Here is a 22,864-nt window from a genome sequence, read left to right as displayed (position 1 = left end):
TGGTGTTTGCCAAATCAGGTGCAGAAGGTCCTGACCTGCAGAAAAGCACCTCTGTGAGTGACATCCCAGCAGGGAACAGAGGTCTTGGATCAGCTGCTCAGCTGTGGAGGAGCCGAGGAGCAATTCCCTGGGGCACAGGGAGCCTGGTCACACCTTCCCCAGGGCTTTCAGTGGGGTGGCAGCTCTTTGGGAGTTGGGGCCACTTGAGCATCACCCCCAGCTCTGGGTGTAGCACTCTTCCTCCTAGAAACCTTGAAAATCACTCTGAAAACCAAGACGCTCAAATATCCCCCCCTGCTGAAAAATATTTTTGCCATTTTATTTTCCTTTTCACCAGCTAAATGATGATTATGGTGAATGAGTGGGAATGATAAATTTGGTGACAATGAGGAGGTGTGAACAACCTGTGTGGAGACAGCATAAAAATAGGATGTCTCCAATAACTCCCAGGGGAGGGTGAACACTGGCTAAATGAAAACTGTTGTGTGAAAGAACTCTGCTGGCATTTCTTTTTTTTTTTTAATTCTGCATGCTGGTGTGAGGGGAATAATTGTTATTGTGTAAGATATCCAGTCTGAAGGGGTAAAAGATGATGTTCTTGTCATGAAACCAAATAATAGCAGATTAAAGCAGGTAAATAGCATCATGCTGGCCATTTGGCCAGAGTTAAAACAGGTTTGGGTTAATTAGCACTAAGGAGGCTGTGCTGTTTGGGGAGTTTATATTTAAATACCAAGCGTTGTCCTTCCCATATGTGTTGACAAAACTCTTCTCAATAGTCATCTGTTGTTCTATCCACAGCTCGTTTCTGATAGCTATATGTAGGATATTTTGGCTTTAAGAAATGAGAGCTTATGGAAGATATGTGCTTAAAGAGTTTTCTTTCTCAGAGAGAAAAAGTGAAATTCTCCAGTGGCTCTGCATTCCTTGTTATATGCTAATCTATCCTATTTCAGCCTATCCCCTCAAGGGTTCCTTTGCACCAAGGGGATGTTAAAAGGCAGAGACTGTTGTGTGGGGTAATTCCACATTTCCCTAAACTGGGGCAGCCACCAAGCACCTCACTGAGCCTCTTGGCTGCCTGCTGCCACAAAACACAGCAGGGAAGTCTTGCCCTAAGGTGCAGAGTGTGTGCTGCAAGCCTTCTGTGCCAATGGCAAAGCCAAGGAGCACAGTGGTGTCTCTGAGCATTACATTTACAGGACTCTTTTCATATCAAGATCAACGAGCTTGTAAATTTTGCAGTTAGTTTTGGGCGTTCTCTTAGAATTCATGGGCTGTCATATTTCCGATTTCACTTGGGCTTCTCTCCTTTCCCAGGAGAAACAGATCTAAAGCAGCAGGATATTTGGTGTAGCTGAAAGGAAATATTAATTCAAGGCCCTGATCTTGAAAGCCTGGCACCTGCATCCTGCCTGCTCTGCCCTTGCACATGAGCACGGCCATATACAAACACCCCCTGCAACTTGTGAGGAAAAAATGCTGAGAGAGGCTGAACATTGCACAGCCTGGAAACAACTTCAGTGTGTCTGTGCACCTGCTATTCTTAGGAGCTCAGACTGCAGGAACAATAATGCTGCCTCTGGCTTTGACGTCTCCAGACTGTGAGTGACACTCCAGCATTTGGAGCTGCTGTCAGGCTGGTGGGACAACTTAGAACAGGCTGATAAAGTTTAAAAAGAGAAGAGCTTTGTATCTACAGAAGGGAAAGAAAAAAAAAGCCCTTGGCGGTTACAGCAATATGCTGCCTTGGAAATATTTGATCAAGTTTACCATTCTATTCAGACACTTCACTTTTTAAAAGCTTTAAATCAAGTAAGTTTGGGTCTTGAATGGTGCAGCTTCAGTGGCTGCTTATCAGCCACTTGTGACTATGCAAACTGCAGAAGCTAAACTGCCATTTCTGATTTTCAGGTGAAAATTGAATGACCTGAAAATGGATCCATCTTCTCCTGTGCACCCAGCAAGCATTTTGGAGCAAACTGCTTTGCAGCTCAGATGCAGTCCCACGGACAAAAAACTCGCTTTCCACTTAGATGAAAAAGATGAGTTAAAGCATCTTCGGGAATGTTTCTGTGTCCCCAGAGTCAAGGATCTGCCTCCAAGTGAGAGTTATAATTGCTGTAGAGGGAGGAGGAAAGGGCTGGGCTTCACATCTTCTGCATGTGTTTATCACAAGTCTTTAGAAATCATCGTCACTTATGAGATAATTGAGCAATTGTAGTCATATCTGAGCACAGAATGTCCCCGCTGTTGCTAAATCAATCCATCAGCTTATTCTAGCACCAAAAAAGCTCTGTGTTCTCGTTGCCATCCTGTATCAAATGTGAGGATACAGTGGTGCTTATGCTGTCAGTCAGCAGCTTTGAACAATGTAGTGACTGATTGAAAATTATAGGCAGGAGCTTTTCTGTCTAATGGCTCGAAACAGCAGCCTCGCTTGGGAAGCTCAGAGCAGTTGCTTCCTTGGTGTGATTCAGCTTGGAATTATCTGTCTGGTTACAATTATTTTAGTTAATGAAAGAGGTAGTATATATATTATGTGAACATTTATGTCTTATTGCTGGTGGTGGAGCTATTTTCTCACTGAGGCCAAGTGGAAGACCGTGCCTCAGAACAAATAATTGATCTGAGCAAATAATTCATAATGAAGCCTTTTATTTGAAGATATTTTCCACTTTCCTCATGAATTGCCTAAAATAGATAGCACCTGACTTCAGTGAAGCTATGTGAAATTGTTCTGGATATTTTTTTCCTTCTTTCCTGTTCCACAGGTTGCTTTGAGGAGGCTGTGGCGTGTCTTGGCATGGGGAGGGCTTGGTGTGGAGGCAGGAGGGGTGGAAAAGGGGATAGGCTGAGAGGGAAGCATTTGCTCAGACCATCAAAACTAAAACCCAGCTCCAACTTTTTTTTGGTACCTGCAATAGCGACCATGTTTAGCCAAATTCCTGCAGGGAAACCTGGTGGGAGCAGCCACCTACGGAGGCAGCAAGGCCCTGGTCTCTTCTGCTTCCCAAGTCCTGTCTGGGCTTATTTTTGTCTCCATTACATGGAGAGAAGAAGCTGTGCTGGCTCTGCAGTCCCTGGTCACTGCATACTGGAGAAATGGCAAATTATTTCCTTAGATGGTGAACACACACAGGCACAGTCCTCCTCCTTTCCTGACATGGCTAAATGTACCTATTGAAAATGAAGGGAAAAAAATATTATAGAACTTCCTTGAAATGTTTTTTTCTTCAGTTTGCAATGAATGAAGACAGAATTTCTGCAGATTTTCTTTTTCTGAAAGGACATTACTGATGGTAAATGAGAAATTACAGGTTCATTCACCAAAGTGTGTCCAGTAAGGGATTATGATAGAAAATGGTGTCAATAGTTTGAATTCCTGGACATCTTTTGGAACAGTCTGTATTCAGTATCTTCCTGCTGAGCAATGATGAGTGTTGGGAATGCAGTCTGCTCCTGCCCTTGGGACACAGGGATGATAAATCTCAGTTCTCTATGTTCTGGTGGTATTGTCTTATCTTTCCCCACATTTAAATCCTTGAGTTGTGTTGTTTCTATTATTCAGAGCAGGACTGGACACTTTGCAAATATTTAAACTGCGTGCTTCCTCCATGCCCCTGTAATTTTTCTTTATCATTTTTTTTTTACCCTCGTTGCTTAAGAGAGTTTCCTAAACCCCCTGTTTGGATATTTGACTCTTCTGTACTCAAAGCTCCTTCAGCTGCCACCATGGTGCTGCAAGATGTGCCACTAAAGCTGGGAAGATGCTGGAACACTTTCCCATGGCAGTGGTGCTGCTGGAATCCTGCCCAAGCAGGAGTTACAGCATCTTAGACTGCTGAATGTCAAATGTCTCTCCAGGATATCAAAGGTCACTTTTCAGTGCAGTGTTGTAGCAGCTTCAGATTAAAGAATCTTCTGAGAAGTACATAATGGTTTTGATACCCATGTGATAATTTTGGTTTCTTCCCTTTCAATATCCATTATTGTTTGGTTTTCAATTACCACAATATTTAGAGCTGCTGTGGGGTTTTCTCCCTGTAGTTACAATAATATTTAGTCCCCAGACTGTGCATAGATATATTTTAGTGAAGATGAGCAATGTACAAAGTAGTACCAGTTGAAAAGCACAGAAAACCCATTATTCTGGTGCTTCTAAATGGAGGGGTTTTTCCCTCCCCTTTTTTTCCTGTCCTTCTTTTATGTGCTTCAGCTGTCATCAGGAACAGCTTCCCTGCTGAAGAACAGCAGGGGGGTAAATATATATATATTTACATTGTGTGACTATACCATAGAGACAGATCTGCCATGACATTTATCTGTGCCCAGGAGCGGATGCCAGATAACACATTCCTGAAGATAAATGTCATTCCAGATATTAGCCATCAAATATTCTTTATATATTTACATAAAACATTACAATGAGGCTTTAAAATGAAATCTTACAAGAAGCAAATGAGAACATCTATAGGAGACAACAATAAGATGACGTACAGGAAAATATTTAGGAAGTCATTAGAATAGTTTAATTTAGTTATCAAGCTAGAAACTGTCAGGGCTGTTTATTTGCTGTATCAATCAAGAGGAAACCAACAGCAGCCTAACTCCCTGCAAATCTGGGAGGTTTTATGTGCAAGCATAAGGGACAAGGCTCAGGTGAGAAAATGAGGAAAAGATTACAGCAGAAGATTTAGGGAAATGTTTGGATCCCGTTGCTCTTCTCCAAGCTGACAACAAAATCTCTTTAATTTCTCTTAAAGGGAGGCAGGAATGCCTGGATTGCACCTGGGCACCAACTCCCCCATCTGATTAAGGCTATGGCTTGTGCTTTGTCACCTGCTAAAGGAGTAGGGTGTCATTTCGGAATAAAACTGGGTTTCTTGGGAATAAAAAGATGCCCTGGAGAGAAAGTGTTGAGCTGTATTTCCAGAAGAAATGGTTAAAAGTAGTGGTTAACCATAAAAATCTGGCTTTTTGGAGGGCTGGTGAGGGGAGTACAGGCAGTGTGAAAAAGATCTTTTATCCTTCAGCTAAGGACAGAGCTCAGATAAGTATAAGCAGATTTAGTCCTTTCTTTCTGGTAATTAGCCCATTACATTTTCCCCCTTTTTTTGGTCTGAATATTTCTGACAATAAACTTGCTTTTTCTCTTAGGTTTAAAAGGTATAGAAATGCATCTTTAATGTAGATTAATGGGTAAAATTAGTATGCAAAGCAGTATATGTGATTAGATTTGACCAGTTTGCAGAAATCTGAGTAGTTGTGTGAATATATAATATATTTAATTAATCTTAATGCAAATGTATTCTTTGATCCAGGCTACTCTAGGAACACATTTCAATAATTATTTCTTTATTTCTTTGTCTTTATTTCCTCAGTTGTGTTTATTTTCTGTTAGAATATTTCAATATGTATTTCAAATCAACCACAGCTCCTCCAGAAAGTAACAGGGCCAATACTGTGAGAAATAAATGTAATTTGGGGAAAGACAAGTGCTAGGAAAAAAGAATATCACAGTGAATGTGGAGTTGTTGGGGCATGAGGAGGCGCTGATCAGGAGAAATTACAAAGATGGTGAAAAAAACGAGCAGCAATGGTCCAAAATTAATCTTTTAGTGATGTCAGAGAGGAGGAAGCAAAGAGATTTTTGTCAAAAGAAAAAAAATTTCATCCAGATTTAGGGTTGATAACACCTCAAGAAATTATTATTTGAAGGAACAGGTATAAACATATATTTTATTTTGATAAAATAATTTTATCAAAAAGGCAATGCCCTATCTCTCCAACAGTGAACAGAAGTGTTTTTATTTAGAAAGGACTGTGGTGTAAGAGAAGCTGGCTTGCTGATAATTCCTCACCTGTTTTACTGCTTGGTGAGTATTGGCGAGATGGAACTCCAGATTCTTGAGCAAAGATCCTTCTCTCTAACCCCAGGGGGACAGTGTTATTGTGTTTCTTGGTAGGAAAAGAACTTTTAATACAATCAGTTTGGGGGCATGGATGATATTTATGCCTCTCTGTTTTCATTCATATTACAATGGAGATGAAAAACAGACAGAGTATCTGCAAAACAAATTAGGCTGAGATTGCTTTCTGACTTATGCTTTTTAAAAGCCTCTAAAACTTTAATTAAGAAATTACCCAAGTTGTCTATACTCCTGAAAAAATGTGTTTCTGGGGAAGTTCAACAAATTTGGTAATTGTTAGTGGAAAAGGTATTAAGAAACCTTTTCCAGGCTGTTTTTCTACTGACCTTACAAAATTTTCACAGACTGAATTGATTTCTTATGGTTCATTTTTAGCATGTACCTTAACATGCTCATTCATTTGATCCTTATTCTGAGGGATATCAATTATTTTTATCAAAATTGTATGTGATATTTGCTTTTAGGGGTATTGTAAGTATAGGTTTAGACAAATGCAAATTGCTACTTCTAGAAGGTCACCATCCCTTGTCCCTCCAAGAATCTCTAACATGAGAAGCAACAGAAGAAGGCTGTGTTTGGATTGATAGATGATGACACAGGGTAATTAGATTGTTCAGAGCCTCACTAGAGCTATTATTTATAAATTTCTACTGCCTTGCTTTTCTCCTAATCACTGAAAGGATTTGTCAACATAGATTTCCTCCTTCTCCTCAGATGATGACAGGAAGTGCAGCCCACAGTATTTGCTGACAAGACAAGAACTTTTGAGACTGCCTGAAAATATTTTCCTCAGCAATTGCATGTTTTCTGAATAGAGATGTAATCCTGCAGGGACAACTTACATGAAAGACACAGATTTGCCTAGTCCTAACTTTTATTAAAAGCATGATCCCAGTAGCTTCATGACTCAGAGTAGGCATATATTGGTGGTGGAAGAAAAGTGGATAGCCTGATTGGGAAATTACTTCCTGTTTACTCACTGTTGGTTACAGACCTAATAAAATTGGTGCCAGTGTCTGCTTCTCACACAGCCCCTGAGAGCTGGGGATTTATTGATGCCTGAACTCTAATCAGCCTCAAAAATTGTAGGAGGAAAAGGTGAACAGCGGCTTGCAAATTGTCTCCTTAGGTGCTACTCAGGGTTACCTGAGTGATGCTCTGGGAGAGAGGTCAGGATGTGGCACCTCTGTTTGCATGTGGGGACCATGATGTTCCAGGGGATGGGGGAAGGAACTGAGTGATGCTCTGGGGGTGGCACGTGTGTGTTTGGGGGGTGTGCACACCTGCTGGCCCTCCTGTGCTGTGTCCACTCGTGCTGTGATGCCCCTCCTGTGCTCTGTCCCACCTGCTGAGCTTCCCTTGCTCAGTCCCACGTGCATTTTCTTTGGTTTCCCTCCACAGCTGACCTGACTCTGGTGGATGGAGAGGAGAGCTGTGTGTACTTCGCTGGGAATTCTCTTGGGCTCCAGCCAAGAAAAGTGAAAACTTATTTGGATGAAGAGCTGGACAAGTGGGCTCGGACGTGAGTACCCTGCAGGGTGTGCCAGATGCTGGCCTGAGCTTCAGAGGCGCTCTTTATTTTGGGATCTGCCTTGGAACTGCTTGAGCAGCAGAAGAGTGCATTAAAAGTACTGCAGCCCAGGAATAAAAGATGTTCAGTGTTTCCCTAGCACTGTTTATATCTCTTTTAAAGGCAGGAGCAATAAAACAGGCAGACAGACCCTTGCAGCTGTGAGAGCCTGTGCTGTGTGTGGTGGCTCTGCTTGGCTCACCTGGAGGACCTGTGCAGTTTAACTCTTCTCACCCTGCAGTGGTTATAAAGTGTCCCTACAAAGCACTCAAACCTATTTGGTTGCTGCTGCTTGCTGGTAAATGTGGTGGGGTTCCAAGCCCTGTGATTTTCTAATTAATGGTTTTAACTGTGTGATTCAGGCCTCGCAATGAGCAGTTCCCCTTGAAAAAGCACTGAACGAAGGTGATGCTGCAGCCCATGCTGGCAGGTTTTTGGCTCCTCTTAAACCAGGTCTCTGCCTGACAAGTTCATTTTATTTAGAAAGAAGCATTCCTGTCTTCTCAGTATCATCTCAGCAAGGAGCTGAGTGTGAATTACAAGCAGCTTTGCTAAATCAACCTGATGTAAAGGAGACAGGATAAAATAAAGACACATTGAGGGAAAGGGACACTGTCATCATAACAAATGGGGAACTTTTTAATATACACGGGGGAAAGAAAAAGCTTTTTTTGCTCTTTATTTAGTTTTTTTTTAATATTATGTTCTGTTCCATTAAGAGTCTGTGCTTTGAGATCCCCAGCACCTGCCTGAGCAGCTGGAGCAGGGATGAGTAAGGAAAATGATGAGTAAAAAACAGAGAACTGAAGGTGGGAAAGGAAAATAACATCCAGATGAGTGAGTGAGCTGGGCGAGAGATGAACTCTTTTATAGGGTGCGGGATATGAGTGGAACAGATGTGATTTCATGGTGAGAGAGCAGAGGAAATATGGAGAGGCAGAAGAGGAAAAATGAATTCTGCTAAGTGGGCAGCCTTGTTTCAGCAGGAATGGTTGAGATGGAGGCTTCTCAATGCAAATGTGAGAAATCTGTAGCTGCTCTTCCACTTGTAAATGTATGAATGCTGAGAGCTCGTCAATATGGTTTATTGATTCCTGTTTTTCACCTGTATTTTTATAGGTGAGAAGGCTGAGAATGAGAGGGAATGAGTGGGACTTTGGGAAGAGCTCGTTCCTTCTGGTTATTCAGGCAGCACAGCAATGCAGTTTCTCCAGTCGTTTGAAAAAATTGCAACCCCGTCCATTTCTGTGCTGTTATCCCACTTTGTCAGGGAAACAGCTGAGCTCCTTCAAAAGGCAGAAGTCAGATAACATTCTTAGAGTGATGCACTGGGACTGCAAATGTATTTCAGCTCCCTCACTGTATCTTTTCACTGCCTCACTTCTATTCTCGTGTTTGTCTTTGCTGCAGTGAAAGATGAGTTTTTCCTCAGTGACTGTAAAAACCTGGAAGAAAAAGGTAGGCAGTGTGTTCCTTCAGATCACAAGTGCCTTCAGGAACTGTATCTAGGGGGGAAATATGGCTCAACAATGATTTCAAGCCACTGCAAGAGAGGGAGCAAAACTAGAAAGGCTGTTTGCCAAAAACACAGCTTGGCCTCAAAAGCCTTACCCAGAATAAATCAGAAAGTTTAAAAGCAAATTAAAACCAAAACAAAACCAAAGTACCAACTAAGCAAAACCCCCCAAATTAAGATCAACAAACAGAATAAAATCCTGAACCTCAAGCAACTGAGACAGAGTACAATCAAGCTTATTTTGAGGAGAACAGTGTATGCTTAGAAAAGGTGGTGAATGGAATGCAAAGGAATAGATGGCTGAAGGCACAGAATTGAGTACTTTTATTCCAGTCACCAAAGAAAACTTAGCAAAACCCAGTCTAAGTTGGTAGCTGTTCTCAGCTGAAGGCTGTTCAGTGGCTGTTCTGTCAGCAGTGTGGGATGTAGTGGCTCTGGCTTAGATAAATAAGTAGCAAGAACCTAGGAAATGGCATGCAAATTAGGTGCATCCATCAAGTCAGCAATGGTATAGATTCTGGCTTTCTTATAAATTGGTTTATTGCATTTTCTGTTTGTTGTGCCTTGGGACCCCTCTCAAAGAGTTGTGAGTCTATTTAAATGGCTTTCACTGCTCGTAGTTAAGGGCAAGAGTGAAAAGGAAGATTACCCAGAGCTGGTCAAGGGCAGGGGAGCTGTAGCTTTATCTCCAGGTAGTGATGGTAACTCATCAGGCAAACAGCTGGCAGAGAAAAGCATGGAAAAGCCTCTCTCTTGTTGTGTTTCCTCTTAGTGCCCACCTTTCCCCACCTCCCCTTCGACTGAGGGGTTCCAGCTCTCATCCTATACCTCCCACATACCTCCTCTGGATTTGTATTCTTTCTCTCCACAGCCCTTTCCACTGTTTCTTATGCCAATGTAGCAAGATTACAAATCCAAGCCACTGGCATTCTTAGCATGGATTTAAAAGCAGCCTCTGAGGTTTCATCTTTCAGTTATGATTTCAGCTAAATTCAAGATTTATTGAATAAGGGGTGAAAATGGATGAAGAGTTTTCCCCTCATGTTTGGCCTAGAATAGCCAATAACCCAGTGTTTAAAAGTCCAAACTTCAAGAACCATTTTTGGTTGGATGAAGGCCAAGAGATGCTTTGCAGTGCCTTGTTTCCCCTCTGCTCTGCCAGAACTGGTTAAGTAATTAAAATATTTTATAGAATCATTACTGTGTGTGAGCATACTCACTGCAGCAGGCAATGTCTCTCGTCTGAATAACTCATTAAAGTGGAACAATTAAAACAGAAGGGAGCCTGCTGTAGCCAGTTGTGCTCCTGTGAAGGGCTGGCAGGGTGACTGGGGAGAGGGGAGCCTGCTGCACACAAGTCTTGAAGACTGGAGTTGTTGAGCAAAATTAAGGCTGAAAGGGAAAATGATCATTCTCTGTGGATGTATCAATGTAGGAGGAGGAAGGAACCACTAATATGAAAAGTATGTTGGCATAGTAAATATAAACAAGGAATTACTGAATGGAAGCTAGAAATAAAACATATATATACTTCTAAGCATTGAAGTGGTCTGGCAAGAGGCTGACATGGACAAAGACTATTAACAACCTCCTGGTCTGAGGACGGTTTATAAAACACTTGCAGTAGCAAAGACCATTTTCAGTAAGTCAGAAGGTATCTTTGGGTTTGTGTGCTGAACTAGTCCTGCAAGATATGAGAATGCTGCAAACAGGAGTGCAGCTTGGCCAAGCCCTGCTGGACAGCCCCTCCTCTCCTGCCATTCTCAGCGCTCTGCCTTCCAGCAGCTTCTGTGGTAGAGCTGCAAATTCCTGTTTTAATGCCCTGGGATTTTTAGCTTTGTCTTTAATCTGCTGGTCCATACAGTTCTTTATCTTTTGATATGCCTTCCCTTTTTTTCTGGCGGTTTCTTTACTTGAAACCTTGGTCCAACTTAAGAGTCTGTACTGGCTCATTAAATACCTTGCATCATTTTTGGCAAAGGAGCAAGAAGGAAATTTGCACTTGAACAAGATTTGGATGAGCGCAGAAGATTCCTGAAGATGGCAATTAATTTAAATTCCTTTTCTCACCGCCTTTGAAACCCTGGGATCATCTCAGAAAATGTGTTTCCAGCTCCCCTAGCAAGCTTTAAATCAACCAGACCTCAGCGAATAAAACATGGCATTGTGATTTCCTGCCAAATTGAAAATAAAATGGTAACCAACTAAAAATTAATTTGCACAATGAGAAACTCTCATAGAAGTTGAAGAAATATCTGGTTGTCTGATGCTCTGTGATTTGATGGGTGAAGTTTTGTATTCATTAATTTGGATACCTCAATTTAAATCTCTTTTGCTACCTAGGGGGCAGTGGATGAAAAAAGGGATGTAGGCTCTCCATGTATGAGGGGAATGCCAGGAGCATTTGTGTCCTTAAAGATTATTACCCCCAGTGCCTACCAGAGCTGAGAGATGGGTGGTATAATATACAGAGATATAAATTCTCTGAGGCAGAGCATAGAATTTTACAACCTAAGTGTAATAGGATGTATTGTGCCATCAGCAAAGTCTACAGAGTTTCATGTGATTAAAATAAAAAAAGGGGTCCAAGAATATGCTTTTAACTACCATTTTAGAGGCAATAATTTTTGTCTCTTGGCATTTATATTGGCCATCAAGAGGGAGGCAAGCTGTAAGCTGTGCCGTAATAATAATAATAAGAATAATAATGAATGCTGCCTCTCCCTCCTTTCAATATGGCTAAATGTCCATGTTCTCTTCTCAAAATAAAACATTCTCATGACCAAAATCTCACAACTGTTTTCATGATAACTTGGAAATTTATTCTGAAATTCTGATAGTCCTTTGTGCTGATAGAGAGAACTTTCATTAGTAAATTCCCATTAGGATGACACTAATGGCTATAAAATCAGAGAAAGCTAATGAAAGAGAGTCCCATAGGTAGTTAGGACTTATTTTTCCCATCTTATTATATTTGCTATCCTCTTTCAGAAATACAGATTCCCTCAGGCTTGGGAACCACTGAAAAATCTTTGGGGGTTTTATTTTAACAGTCTGTATTATCCTAAAGTCCCTTGATCGCTGTATTACAGTAAAGAATAAGACAGGAAATTACCAATAAATGTCTTGCTGTTTGTGAAACATATACCCCTGTCTTCAGGGAATGCAGCTGCATTTTGGGCTGATAGAAGGGAGGACATTTTAGCACAACTCCTGCCCCTCACAGCATTTTCTCCCTTCCCCACCCACTGCCTTTATTCCTCATCTATGAGATGCTCTTGTAAATGAGGGTTATTTCACACTGCCTGCTCTCTGCTGTCGAGGACTCATCAGAGAGCAATTGTAAAATGGAGGAAAGCAGTCAGCTGCTGCACCAGGACATCATCCAAACTGAGGAGCAGGGTCCTCCTTGTCTGTGTGGGACTGGACTTGTTGAGCATGTTATTTTATCTGTAAGAGGTGTTCAGCTGTACCTTTGCACTCCTTCCGTTATTCACCTAATCTAGCCCAAAATTAAATGAGGTTTTGTAAGGATGAGAGGCTTCAAATGGTTAATACAGCTGTGCTTTTTAAAAGCATCATCTCCCCTATATTTTAGGATTGTAGTTTTCTTTTGGAAATATCCCTATGAGGCATGAATTAAACTCAAGTCAATCAAAAAGGGTCTGACTGTAAAATGCACAGGTAATTTTTGCAAGAAACAGAATGAAACTCTACCTGAGAAGGAATAGTATAAGGTGGATAGGGAAAACCAATCTTTTAAATAGCCTTGAGGATGGGATAATGTCTCATGTATCCTCTTTTCTCATGTCTTAATCTGCCAGCTGTCCTCCTATGATTTTGAGTGAATCTTGTGGGCCAGCTCTTCTTTAAAAGGTTTACTACTTTTTTTCCTTTTCTCTCACATCAAAGCTTTTAGAACTTCTTCTGCTCTCTACCCAGCTTCCTACTGGCTTTGTCTTTATTTTGAAACAGCTTTATACTCAACCTCATGCAGTCTGGTGTTTCTAACTCCACAAGTACCCTGTGGTGTTCAGCAAATATGAAAATCATCCAGTGTGAGATGGGAGCCCAGAGCAATGTTTTCCTGGATTAGCAGCATTATTACTTTTCTCAATCTGCCTCCATTTGCATTTAAATCTGTACTCTACACCCTGCATGTTTAAGAAAATAGACAACTTTTTATTTATATATGCATGGCAGATATATAAGAAAACTTACATGTTTTCTTCTCTGTCATAATTGCAGGAAAATTTAGTTCAGGGCACTTAATCCAGAACTGAATTTATACATCTGTCACTTCAGAGTAGCAACACACTTGATCTTAAGGTGACCATATGATCCCCTGCAGACAGGAGCAGTTTGAAATAGAAAGTTTTAAAATACCCTTTGTCAACTCAAAATTCTTTATGCACACTGAGATCTAGAACAATTTTCAGGGAGAAGAGAAGCAATAAAAATTAGCAAGCAGCTCTGTTGTTGCAGGGAAGCACCTGCCCCTGCATGAAGTACCCTCTGGTTTATGCAGAAGAGTCAGCTCAGACAGGAGATGCAGGAGGATGGAAATTGTTTCTGACAAGAAATATTCCTGCCTGGGTGCAAGGCAGTGTTTAAGTCTCTCATCCTCTGCCCTATCTAATGCCCAGCCTGAAATGCAGGTTGGGAAGTCTGTGGGGTGATCTCTGCTGTCTGTGCAGGGACACGAGCCTGGCTTAGCAGGTGCCATCCCACACTGGGATGCCCTGTCCCAGCTTTCCTTACAGAACCCATGTAGCCTCTTCCAGAGGGCTTGTGAAAAAGCTATCATCTTTAATTCTGAGGAATTTCCAGAGGAATTCTGTGGGCCAAAGTAAATTTTCAAGCAACTGAAGTCCTGTCATAAACCAAAAAATTGCCTTTGTTCTCAGGTTTAATGGTATGAGAAAAGTGTTGTGCTCAGCTTAGGCAATCCTTATCCTCCAAATGTGTAGTCTACAAATCAGATATGATTCTTAGGACTGATCCAATTAGAATACCACACATTTTCATCATTTTCCTTTCCTTTTCAGAGGTGTCCATGGCCATTTCAATGGCCAGCGCCCGTGGGCTTTGGCAGACGAGTGCATCGTGGACCTGATGGCTGAGCTGGTTGGTAGGTGTGACACGCAGGGGAAAACCTTTCTCCAGAAATAAAAACAAATTTTCCTTAGTGATGGCACAAATGAATGCCTGATAATTCAGTTCTGATAGTCACTATTGAGAGTTGCCTTCAACACGTACATTCTTTAAGACTCAAAAACCTGAAACTTTGTAGGCAGAAATTAGTTCCTTTTATTCTTCTGTTTGCAAGCAGGTTTTCTTGTGCATGGACTAACATTTTATTTTAAGGCTGTGCAAGTGTTTTAGGGGATGAATGTGTGTGATAATGTATGACCATGTGCATATCATGAAACTAATTGCAGCAGAAGTTTTCTTGGAGCATCATAAACCACCATAAAAGCCATGTGAAGCCCATTTAAAGGGTACTTGGTATTACAGATTCTCAGTCACTCTTCCAGAAGTAAAATTATGAACTTTCCCCTTTGGTAAATTATTTCTATCTAGAAATTTTCTGGTTTTCCTCTTTTCCCTGCCACTAAATCCAGACTCATATTTAAGTGTTGCTTATGGTAATGAAGAAGCTAACTGGGGCAGGACCTGCTATTGATGAGTTCCCATGACTCTGCTGTCCCCCTTGAGGAGCCTGCAGTGCTGCAGGACTTTGGCAGGAAGCACTTCTGGTTATTCCAGAGATTGAGGAGCCCTGGAGACTCCTCCTGGTGAGTTTGCCATGAGAGCAGTCAGCTGAGTGGGAATGCAAATCTCCTCTATCACGTTTTACTCCATGTAGTTGCTAAAGTAATCTTTCACTAGGATTTCCTTCAGAGCTGTCTCTAAAGGAGGAAGAAGAAATTATCTTGGCAAGGTCTTTTTCTCCCCAGCCCTCCCAGCTGTTGCCAAGGCTAGGTTAGTAGATTTTGGGGAGATCTGGCCCATATTTCAATGTAGGTGTTGAAAGCAGCCCTCAATAGTGACTATCAGAACTGAATTATCAGGCATTCATTTGTGCCATCACTAAGGAAAAATATTACCCTTATGTTGGCCTACTGCATTCGAGATATTGTATTGTAATTTCTCCTCCAACTGCAGACAAGTGTTCAATGAGAAAATTATGGTTTTTCTCCTTCAAGCAAAGCAAATGGGGTTGGAACAATTGGGAGCAGAGACATTAACAAATGTTTCATGACAAGTTTATTTATAAACTTATAAATAAAATCCCCCTCTGAATTCTTTATGAAGTTTCCAAATAGCTAAAATAGTGGGTGTTATTATTGGAGCAGAACAAATGCAATAAATTATAGTTGTAGTTGGTTTATCCATGATGTAAACTCTGAGATAATACAAATATGAGTGTGGCTGCATCACTGCACTATGTAGAAAAATCCCATCTGCAGAATGAAATAAAAATCTCAAAATGGAGATTGGGGATTCTGATTTTGTAAATTGGTATTGTTGTACCTGGTGCTGCTTAGGAGGCTAAGGAGTTACTTCTCTTGCTTTCATTACATTCAAGGGCAAGCTCAGCACCCTCATCCATTAAGCATCATAGGACATAAAAATGTGGAAATGTAAAGGAGTGGAGGGTGTTGAAATGCTGAACACAGCTGATTTAAAGGTTTCTCCAGTATGACCCATCTCCCTTGGCCAGTGGATATTCTTGTTCTGGTAGGGTACAACCAGGAAGATGTGGAAAGATGCCTTGGAATTTTCAACTGGAAACCTTGAATTTAACTAAGCAGGCAGACAAGAACTTCTCTTATGTCATATTCGCAGGCACCCCAGTTAGTAACCAAGGTAAGACCAAGACCCATTTAGTAACCAAGGTAAGATGTTCTTCACATAAACAGGAGAGAGAGAGCTAAGATCCCCCAAAGGACAGCTGGAAAGTTATCATCTTTCTCTGCCTCCCCTGCTGTGGCTGTTTGCCTCTGCTGTGTTTGCAGAATGGGGAGCCCCGAGGCAGGCTGAGCCCTGACCTCCTGCCTCTGCCCTGCCAGGGTCCCCCTGGCTCAGCTGCAGGTTAAAAGTCACTGCAGAAAGCAGAGAACGAGGCTGGGACCCTTTTACCCTTAACATCTGTCTTGGAGAGGCTGCCAACTAAGCTTCTATTTTAATATTAATTTAGCTACAAAATGCATTGTAGGTGTAAGGAGATGGAAATGAGAGCTTTACTTAAATTTCATCTGGTTCCTCGTCCATCTCCTCACCTTCCTTTTATTTACCAAGCTCCATGTGACGCCAGTGCTTTTACATGGCTTAACCACAATGAACTTATTATCATTTTCTTCATGGTAAACAAATATTCCAAAATTTTCAATTAAAAATTATGACTGAAGTCATCTAAACACTATAACCTAATTTTTTGTTTTTAAAGTTATTTCCTGGGAAGTGCTTCATGTTGTTTTTCTCAAATATATAAAACATGGTTTAGATTCTGTTCTCCAGAATTTCGGGGCTTTGTTTGATTAAATTGTAAAATGTCTAGGCTCACATCTGGCCCTCAAATTTGTGTGCAGGGTTTTGTTTAGAAAATACCCTCATGGTTCTTTTTCAGGACACAGGTGAGTGATTCTTAGAATGCAGATGAATTAATATTTCCCGAATAATGGATGTATCATAGTAAATTCCAATTTTTAAAATTGTAGGCAATGGTGATGAAGTTAAAAGGATAAATGGAGGGGAAAAAAAATCTATGTTAAAGTGCTCTTTTCAATGTGGTATTCCACAGATTCATGACGTGATTTAGGTTGGAAAGGATCTTAAAGTTCCTACCCTCACAATTTATGCTTAAGTACCATTTTACAACAAAAAATAATATTGATTATACATGAGTATGTAGCTGAATGAATTCTGAATTTGCTTTCTTATTGACTTTAATGTAAGAACAATAACAGAACCTTACTGTGTTTTTTATTCAGTACTGAACCTGCTTTGGAGGAAGAGGAAGAATTGTCAATTCTCACCCTAAGTAGTGGTAGTAACTAAAACTTATTCAGGAATGGACCAAGGACTGTAAAGCACTTTTGTCTGCTTAATGGTTTATAGTGCACGAGCACCTTGCTTATTAAAGGCAGTCACATTTTCTTGTTCAATGAAAGTTACAGTAGTAAATATGTTGTGAAATGAAGAGTCAAGGTCAGTGGAGGCCAAAGCTTTTTTCCTGTGCTCACACCAAGTGGCAGAAGGCAGTGAAGGCAATCTCTGCCTCTCCTAGCAGACTTTATTAAAACATTACAACCTTGGCAGGATCACCTTCTGATGGAACAAGATTAACTGTGTGCCTGCTGCTCCGCGATGGGCTCGGGCAGGTCTCTGTTGAGGGAAGACTGAACGCTGAGCAGATCTGGAGTGACTTTGAGTGATAAGGATTATTTGAAATAACCAAAATGTTTTGGAAACTGGGGCCCTTAGCCTTTTTCCAATCATTTCACAAAATGCTTTTTACTTACTCCAGCGAGGATCAAACTTCCCTGGCAGTCAGAGATGAGAAGGATGGCAGTGTCTGCCTAACGCAATCATAATTGTCTCTGAAGTTGTACTTTGCAAACGCTGCTTCCTTTTATTAAAGAGGAGATTTATCATGCAGAACATACAGGTTTTAGCCTGTCCTGGAGATATGGTATAAAGTTAGGAAATAAGGAAGGCAAACATAATTTTGTCTCCCGTGTGCCGGGTCTTTGAATATTGTAATAGGTTAATTGGATCATGGAAAGGTTGTTTTCTGAAATGCAGTGCAGGTTATAAAGGATAACGGTTTTCCAATGACATGGATGAGGTTTGTTTTGTGGGCATGAAATTCAATAATGGAAGGCTTTTAATAAATATATAATTTACGGAAGACCAAGACTTACATGACAAATGTAGTGTCATATTTAATTTGGGATGCTAACATGCAGCTAAAAGTGATCTACAGATTAACCATTTGTTTTATACAGAATCAGTACAGCAGGCAGAGGATTGCTCATGCAGAATTTGGTGTGAAAACCACAGATTTCAGGGAAGGAGCAGAGGGACAAATAAGAACAATAACATTTCTTGATCCTGTCCCTTTTTTCAGCCTCAAGAGTTCCATAGAAATATTAAGACTGCAAATAATACTGTTTTGAGCTGCAATCACTCTCTCTAGCTGTCTCCTGGATCTGCAATAGAACAACCCCAAGGTGACCTCTTCCAGCAGCATGGAGCCTTAAGATGCAATGCTATCAGAGCAAAGAAAAGAAAGCAAAGGAGAGGAATTTAAGTAAAGAAAAAAATCTTATTTTTCCCTATGAAGAACCAGTCCTTCATATGTTTGTTTCCACAAACTTGATGATGCTCCTGGTGTCTGAAGGAGGAGGGAGCTTATTCATGACACCTCATTTTTGTTGTGGCTTATCCCCTAGACTGATCATTCCCAGTTTTCCAAATCCTTCTGTCCAAAAGCTGGAGCTTTCAGCAACACATGGAAATTTCTTTGAACACCTCAATAAGAATGGCTTTTCCTGGGCTGGCAGAAGCTGAGGCCTGCTTGGGAGGGATGTATAATGTAATTATAATTATAGATTTCCATGTTCTTTGGCTATATTTGCCTGTATGGTGTTGAACCCAGGGTTATATCTTTTTTCCTACACTGACAAAGCAACCACTCTGAATTTAAACTGTTTAGGACATGGTGGCAGTGTAAGGCAGGGACAGGAGAAATTCAGGGTTCAGCTTTCCTTTTCTTGTGGCTCCCCTTACCCTTTTATATCCTAAAATCATCTTTTCCTTCCTCTTTATTGATTCCAAAAGTGGCTGTTGCCCTCCCTGCCTGCTTACACTTCTCTTCATCTCTCCCGCTCTGCAACCTCTCCCCGTTTGGAGAGTCTGTGGCTGAGTGAGAATCAGGACAAGGTGCACGAACACATCTAAAGACTCTCAAGATATTGATTTATCTCAAGAATGAATTTCTGCTTTTCAACAACAGACACCAAGCATTCCAGAAGGAAACAGGAATTGATTTTCCCCATATCTTGGTGCCTCCCTCCCTGCCCAACACACAATTCCCTGTCCTACCTAAAACCTTTCACCAGGGCTTGACAAATGCTGGAGAATTTGTTACTAAATACTTGCTAACAACAATTAGTTGCTACTAATTAGCTCTGTCTGTGATTAGCTGTAGTCCAAAGGCATCTGTTATTATCCTCCTTGGAGCAATGTGGGTATGGCTTCTTGTGAAGCTGCTACATTAATAATGGTCTGTTATATCCAATAGGTCAATTTTGCTCATTTTATTTTTTTCATTAGGGATGAGATTTATCTTGACATTACAGTAACCACTTACAACAGATGATTATCTCAATATGTTTTCTCTCTTGTGTTACATATGAACTTTTGACAAAAATAAGTCTTCAAGTCTTGCTTTACATATAGTCTTTGTGACCTCACTTGTCTGAGGTATTCAAGCTAATAAATCCACTGGTGGTTTGCTGGGAAATAAAAAGATTTAGTTCTTTTTCTTTTGTTTTCTGTGTTTGACCTGAAAAAAATAAATATTTTCCTGCCAGTGCAATGTAGAGAGTCAGACAAGAAATCTTTTTATTTCACTCTGATGACACCTCAAACATGTTTCCTTTCCAGGCTTTGGAGATTGAACTGAACATTGACTGAATTCATGCTTTTGCTTTCTCACTACTGTTCTCTGCTCTCTGTTCTATTTCTCTGAAATTTTAAAGAAAACCTCTAACCATTTGTCAAACTTTTTATCTTTTTTATTATTTTAGGGGCCAAGAGACAAGAAATAGCCTTAATGAATGGGCTCACTGTTAACTTACACCTTCAGATGGTATGTCTTTATAATGAATATTTCATCTTGTGTTGACAAGTATTTTTCTCCTTTCTTTGTGTGTGTAAGCAAAGTGTTTTCTGAGGACCTCACAGAGACAACACTGGGTGACAGATTAAGTTTTTAAGCCTTGGGAGTTGTATCTTGAATAATGCATGTGCAAGACCTGGCCAGACTCAATACTGAGCAGAAAAGCTGGACAGAGAAATATTTTTCAAGGACTCTGTAGGGGAAGTTTCAGCTGTTCTCACATGTGTTGTATGTCAGTTGCCAGAGGAAATCTTATTATTTAAGAAACATTTACAAGTAACTTCTCAAATTTCAATTCCATGCCAAATTTCAAAGTTAAGGAAAAGGAGCTCAACTGTGAGCAAGACAAAGCTGGAATATCAGTCAACTTAAAATGTGGCTGCATACAAGAGATGACAATTAGAATTATGCTATTTTATATGGGCCTAAAATGTGCTAAAGCATTTTGACCTGCATGCCATAGCGGCCATAAATGTGTCTATTTATGCTGAGGTGCTCCCTGTGGCTACATAATGCCTGTCTCTGATTCTCCAATATTTCCAAAGATTTGGTTCCACTGAGTGTAGATGTGATGCTTTGCTCTGGGTGGTTCTCACAACAAGGTTTATCACTTGGATCTGCTCCCTGGACCTTTTAAAATTAATGAACCTGGAGCAGGCCAGGGTGGGCTTGGTGCAGCCAATTCATGTGGCTACTCTGCCCTGAATTAGGTGTGAATTTCTGGAGTACACAGACCATGCCCAGAGTTGTGGAACCCAAACTAAGTTGAGCAGGAGGGCTTGTAAGTCTTCATAGTCCTCCTGGCATGGTGACCAGGACCTGAGAAGAAAAAATCACCCACCTGTAGGTGCTGAGATCAGTTCTTTGGTCAAGCCTTGTTTTGGAGTAAGGGATGATTCCACCACTAAAGTTTAAGGGCAGGGATGTAAATCTAATTCTTTTTCACTGCCTGCTACACTTCAGCTGCTGCTTTTGATTGCTGGATGGAGCTGGGTGAAATCCCAGCTTGCCTGGCTGCAGTCAAAGCTTTGCCATTGATTCCTGTAAGTGCAAGTTTTCACTCTGGGTTTTGGTGGCCTTTGTTATGGATATGTGAAATACAGTATTATAACACTTTCCTACTTTGATAAATGTTATATGGACAAAGAAATATTTGTAATTTCTGGGGGATTCTCTGTAGGTCTGCATGAAATTAAAGCAGTCTTTATTAAGTAACATGCTGGGAGCATCTTTCTCATCTCTGCTTAGATAGATTTCAATATTTCTTTCTTTTTTTTTCCTTAACAGCTATCATTCTTTAAGCCTACCCCAAGACGTTATAAAATTCTTCTAGAAGCAAGAGCCTTTCCATCTGACCATGTAAGAAATTAATATTTCACCATATTTGTATTATTAATCATATTTTTCCAAAGAATATCAGTAGTATGATTTGAATATTTATTAGCTCATCTTGTCCAAGTAACATTACAATAAAAAATCTGTCAGAAACTTTTGAGCTCAGCATACTTACAGATCGTAGCTTTATTCCTTTTGTTCAAATAAGAAGTGTTGCATGAGGAAAAGAATGAATGGGTGCATTGATTTATTAGTCTTTTTAAAGACATTGAGCAACCTATTGGCCTAAATCAACTAAAGTTGTAAATGTTTTATTAATTCTTGTTGCTGTATACTTTATGAAACCAAATCAATACAAATTCACAACATTAAGACTTATATATCCCCAGACAGAGATGGAAATGTTTGTTCTTAGCAGTTTAGATTACTATTTCAAACATAATTTGTCTGCTATAAAATAAAAGACAATAGCCTGTGCATCAGAGCTTCGAGCAAATTAATCTTTGGGTTTGTGGGGTACTGCTACTTTATCATCAGCACCGTAAACTCCTGGAAATTGATAACAAATTTGATCTCTAAGGTGCAATAAAAGTGACTCGAGCTACTAACAGGTTTATTTGTAATGAAGATGCTGGCACAGATGTATACACCTCAAATAGCTTTTATTCTAAGTAATGTTCAGATTAATCCCACATTTGTTCCACATGCACTTGTACATTTACACTCCATGCTCTTAAATTTCTATGGCACTTCAGTAATAATCTCTGCAACTGCCATTGCTCCAGTTCCTGTCGTGAAATTTTAAATTCTTTTATACTCTTACTTGATGATTGTTATTTGATCTCCAGGACCATTACTTATCGATAAAATCAGCAGATAGGATTTTTTAAATAGCTTGAGAGTTTGAAGCTCTTATTTCCCTCCAGCTGTGCTGCAAATAGAAGAGGTGAGAATGTCACAGGGCAGGATGTCTGTGCTGGCCAAACCTCATTTTTATTGGCAGCAGGGCACGTGGGTACCCAAGGCTCCTGGAGAACGGATGCTCAGTCCTCCTTGCCTGTTATCCCTACAGGCTTGGCTTTCTGGCCTCTGGTGGACTGCATCCATCCCCACAAAACCATGGAATGGTTTAGGTTGGAAAGGACTTCAAGATCACCACCTGTTTCCACCCCCCTGCCATGGGCAGGGATGCCACCGCTGGATCAGGTTGCTAAGGGCTCCATCTCCACCCTCGTTCTGCTCCATGGTTTTATCCTGTGGGATTCAGGCTTTGACTTTGTCCTTGCAAAGGAACTAAATTAATTCACATGTGAATTAAATTCAGTTTGTTTTTTAATCCAAAGGAAATCTAAGAATTTCTCAGTGGAGTTGGATTATGCTTTCAAGCGTTTCTTTTAGTGAAAGGCAAGGCATCTGAACACCTTCCTCAAGCTCTGATATGTTTTTCCTTTTTTTCCTTGGAGTTGTTTTTCATGTATTTGAGTTAATGTTGTCTGCATGGAATTCTCTTCCAGTATGCTGTGGAGTCCCAGCTCCGACTGCACGGGCTGGATGTGGAGAAGAGCATGGTCCTGCTGCAGCCACGGCAGGTTGGTGGG

At 40.7% G+C, this 22,864-nt stretch overlaps 1 protein-coding gene across 2 annotated transcripts in view; it reads left to right on the top strand.

Moving 5' to 3' along the window:
* Nucleotides 1-22,864, top strand: part of KYNU (kynureninase) — a 57,841-nt gene that overhangs the window by 2,566 nt on the left and 32,411 nt on the right. For both annotated transcript variants that reach the window (XM_021530356.3, XM_021530355.2), the window contains exons 2-7: nt 1,915-2,105; nt 7,335-7,455; nt 14,068-14,150; nt 19,840-19,901; nt 21,219-21,290; nt 22,781-22,855. In XM_021530356.3, coding sequence (XP_021386031.2) covers nt 1,937-2,105; nt 7,335-7,455; nt 14,068-14,150; nt 19,840-19,901; nt 21,219-21,290; nt 22,781-22,855 — 582 coding nt within the window. In that variant the 5' untranslated portion in view covers nt 1,915-1,936. The remainder of the gene's footprint in view (nt 1-1,914; nt 2,106-7,334; nt 7,456-14,067; nt 14,151-19,839; nt 19,902-21,218; nt 21,291-22,780; nt 22,856-22,864) is intronic.

This window comes from Lonchura striata, chromosome 8 (assembly GCF_046129695.1).
Source record: "Lonchura striata isolate bLonStr1 chromosome 8, bLonStr1.mat, whole genome shotgun sequence".
Classification (NCBI taxonomy): Eukaryota; Metazoa; Chordata; class Aves; order Passeriformes; family Estrildidae; genus Lonchura; species Lonchura striata.
Note: the sequence above shows the minus strand (reverse complement) of the source record. Positions and strands in the feature narration are given on the sequence as shown.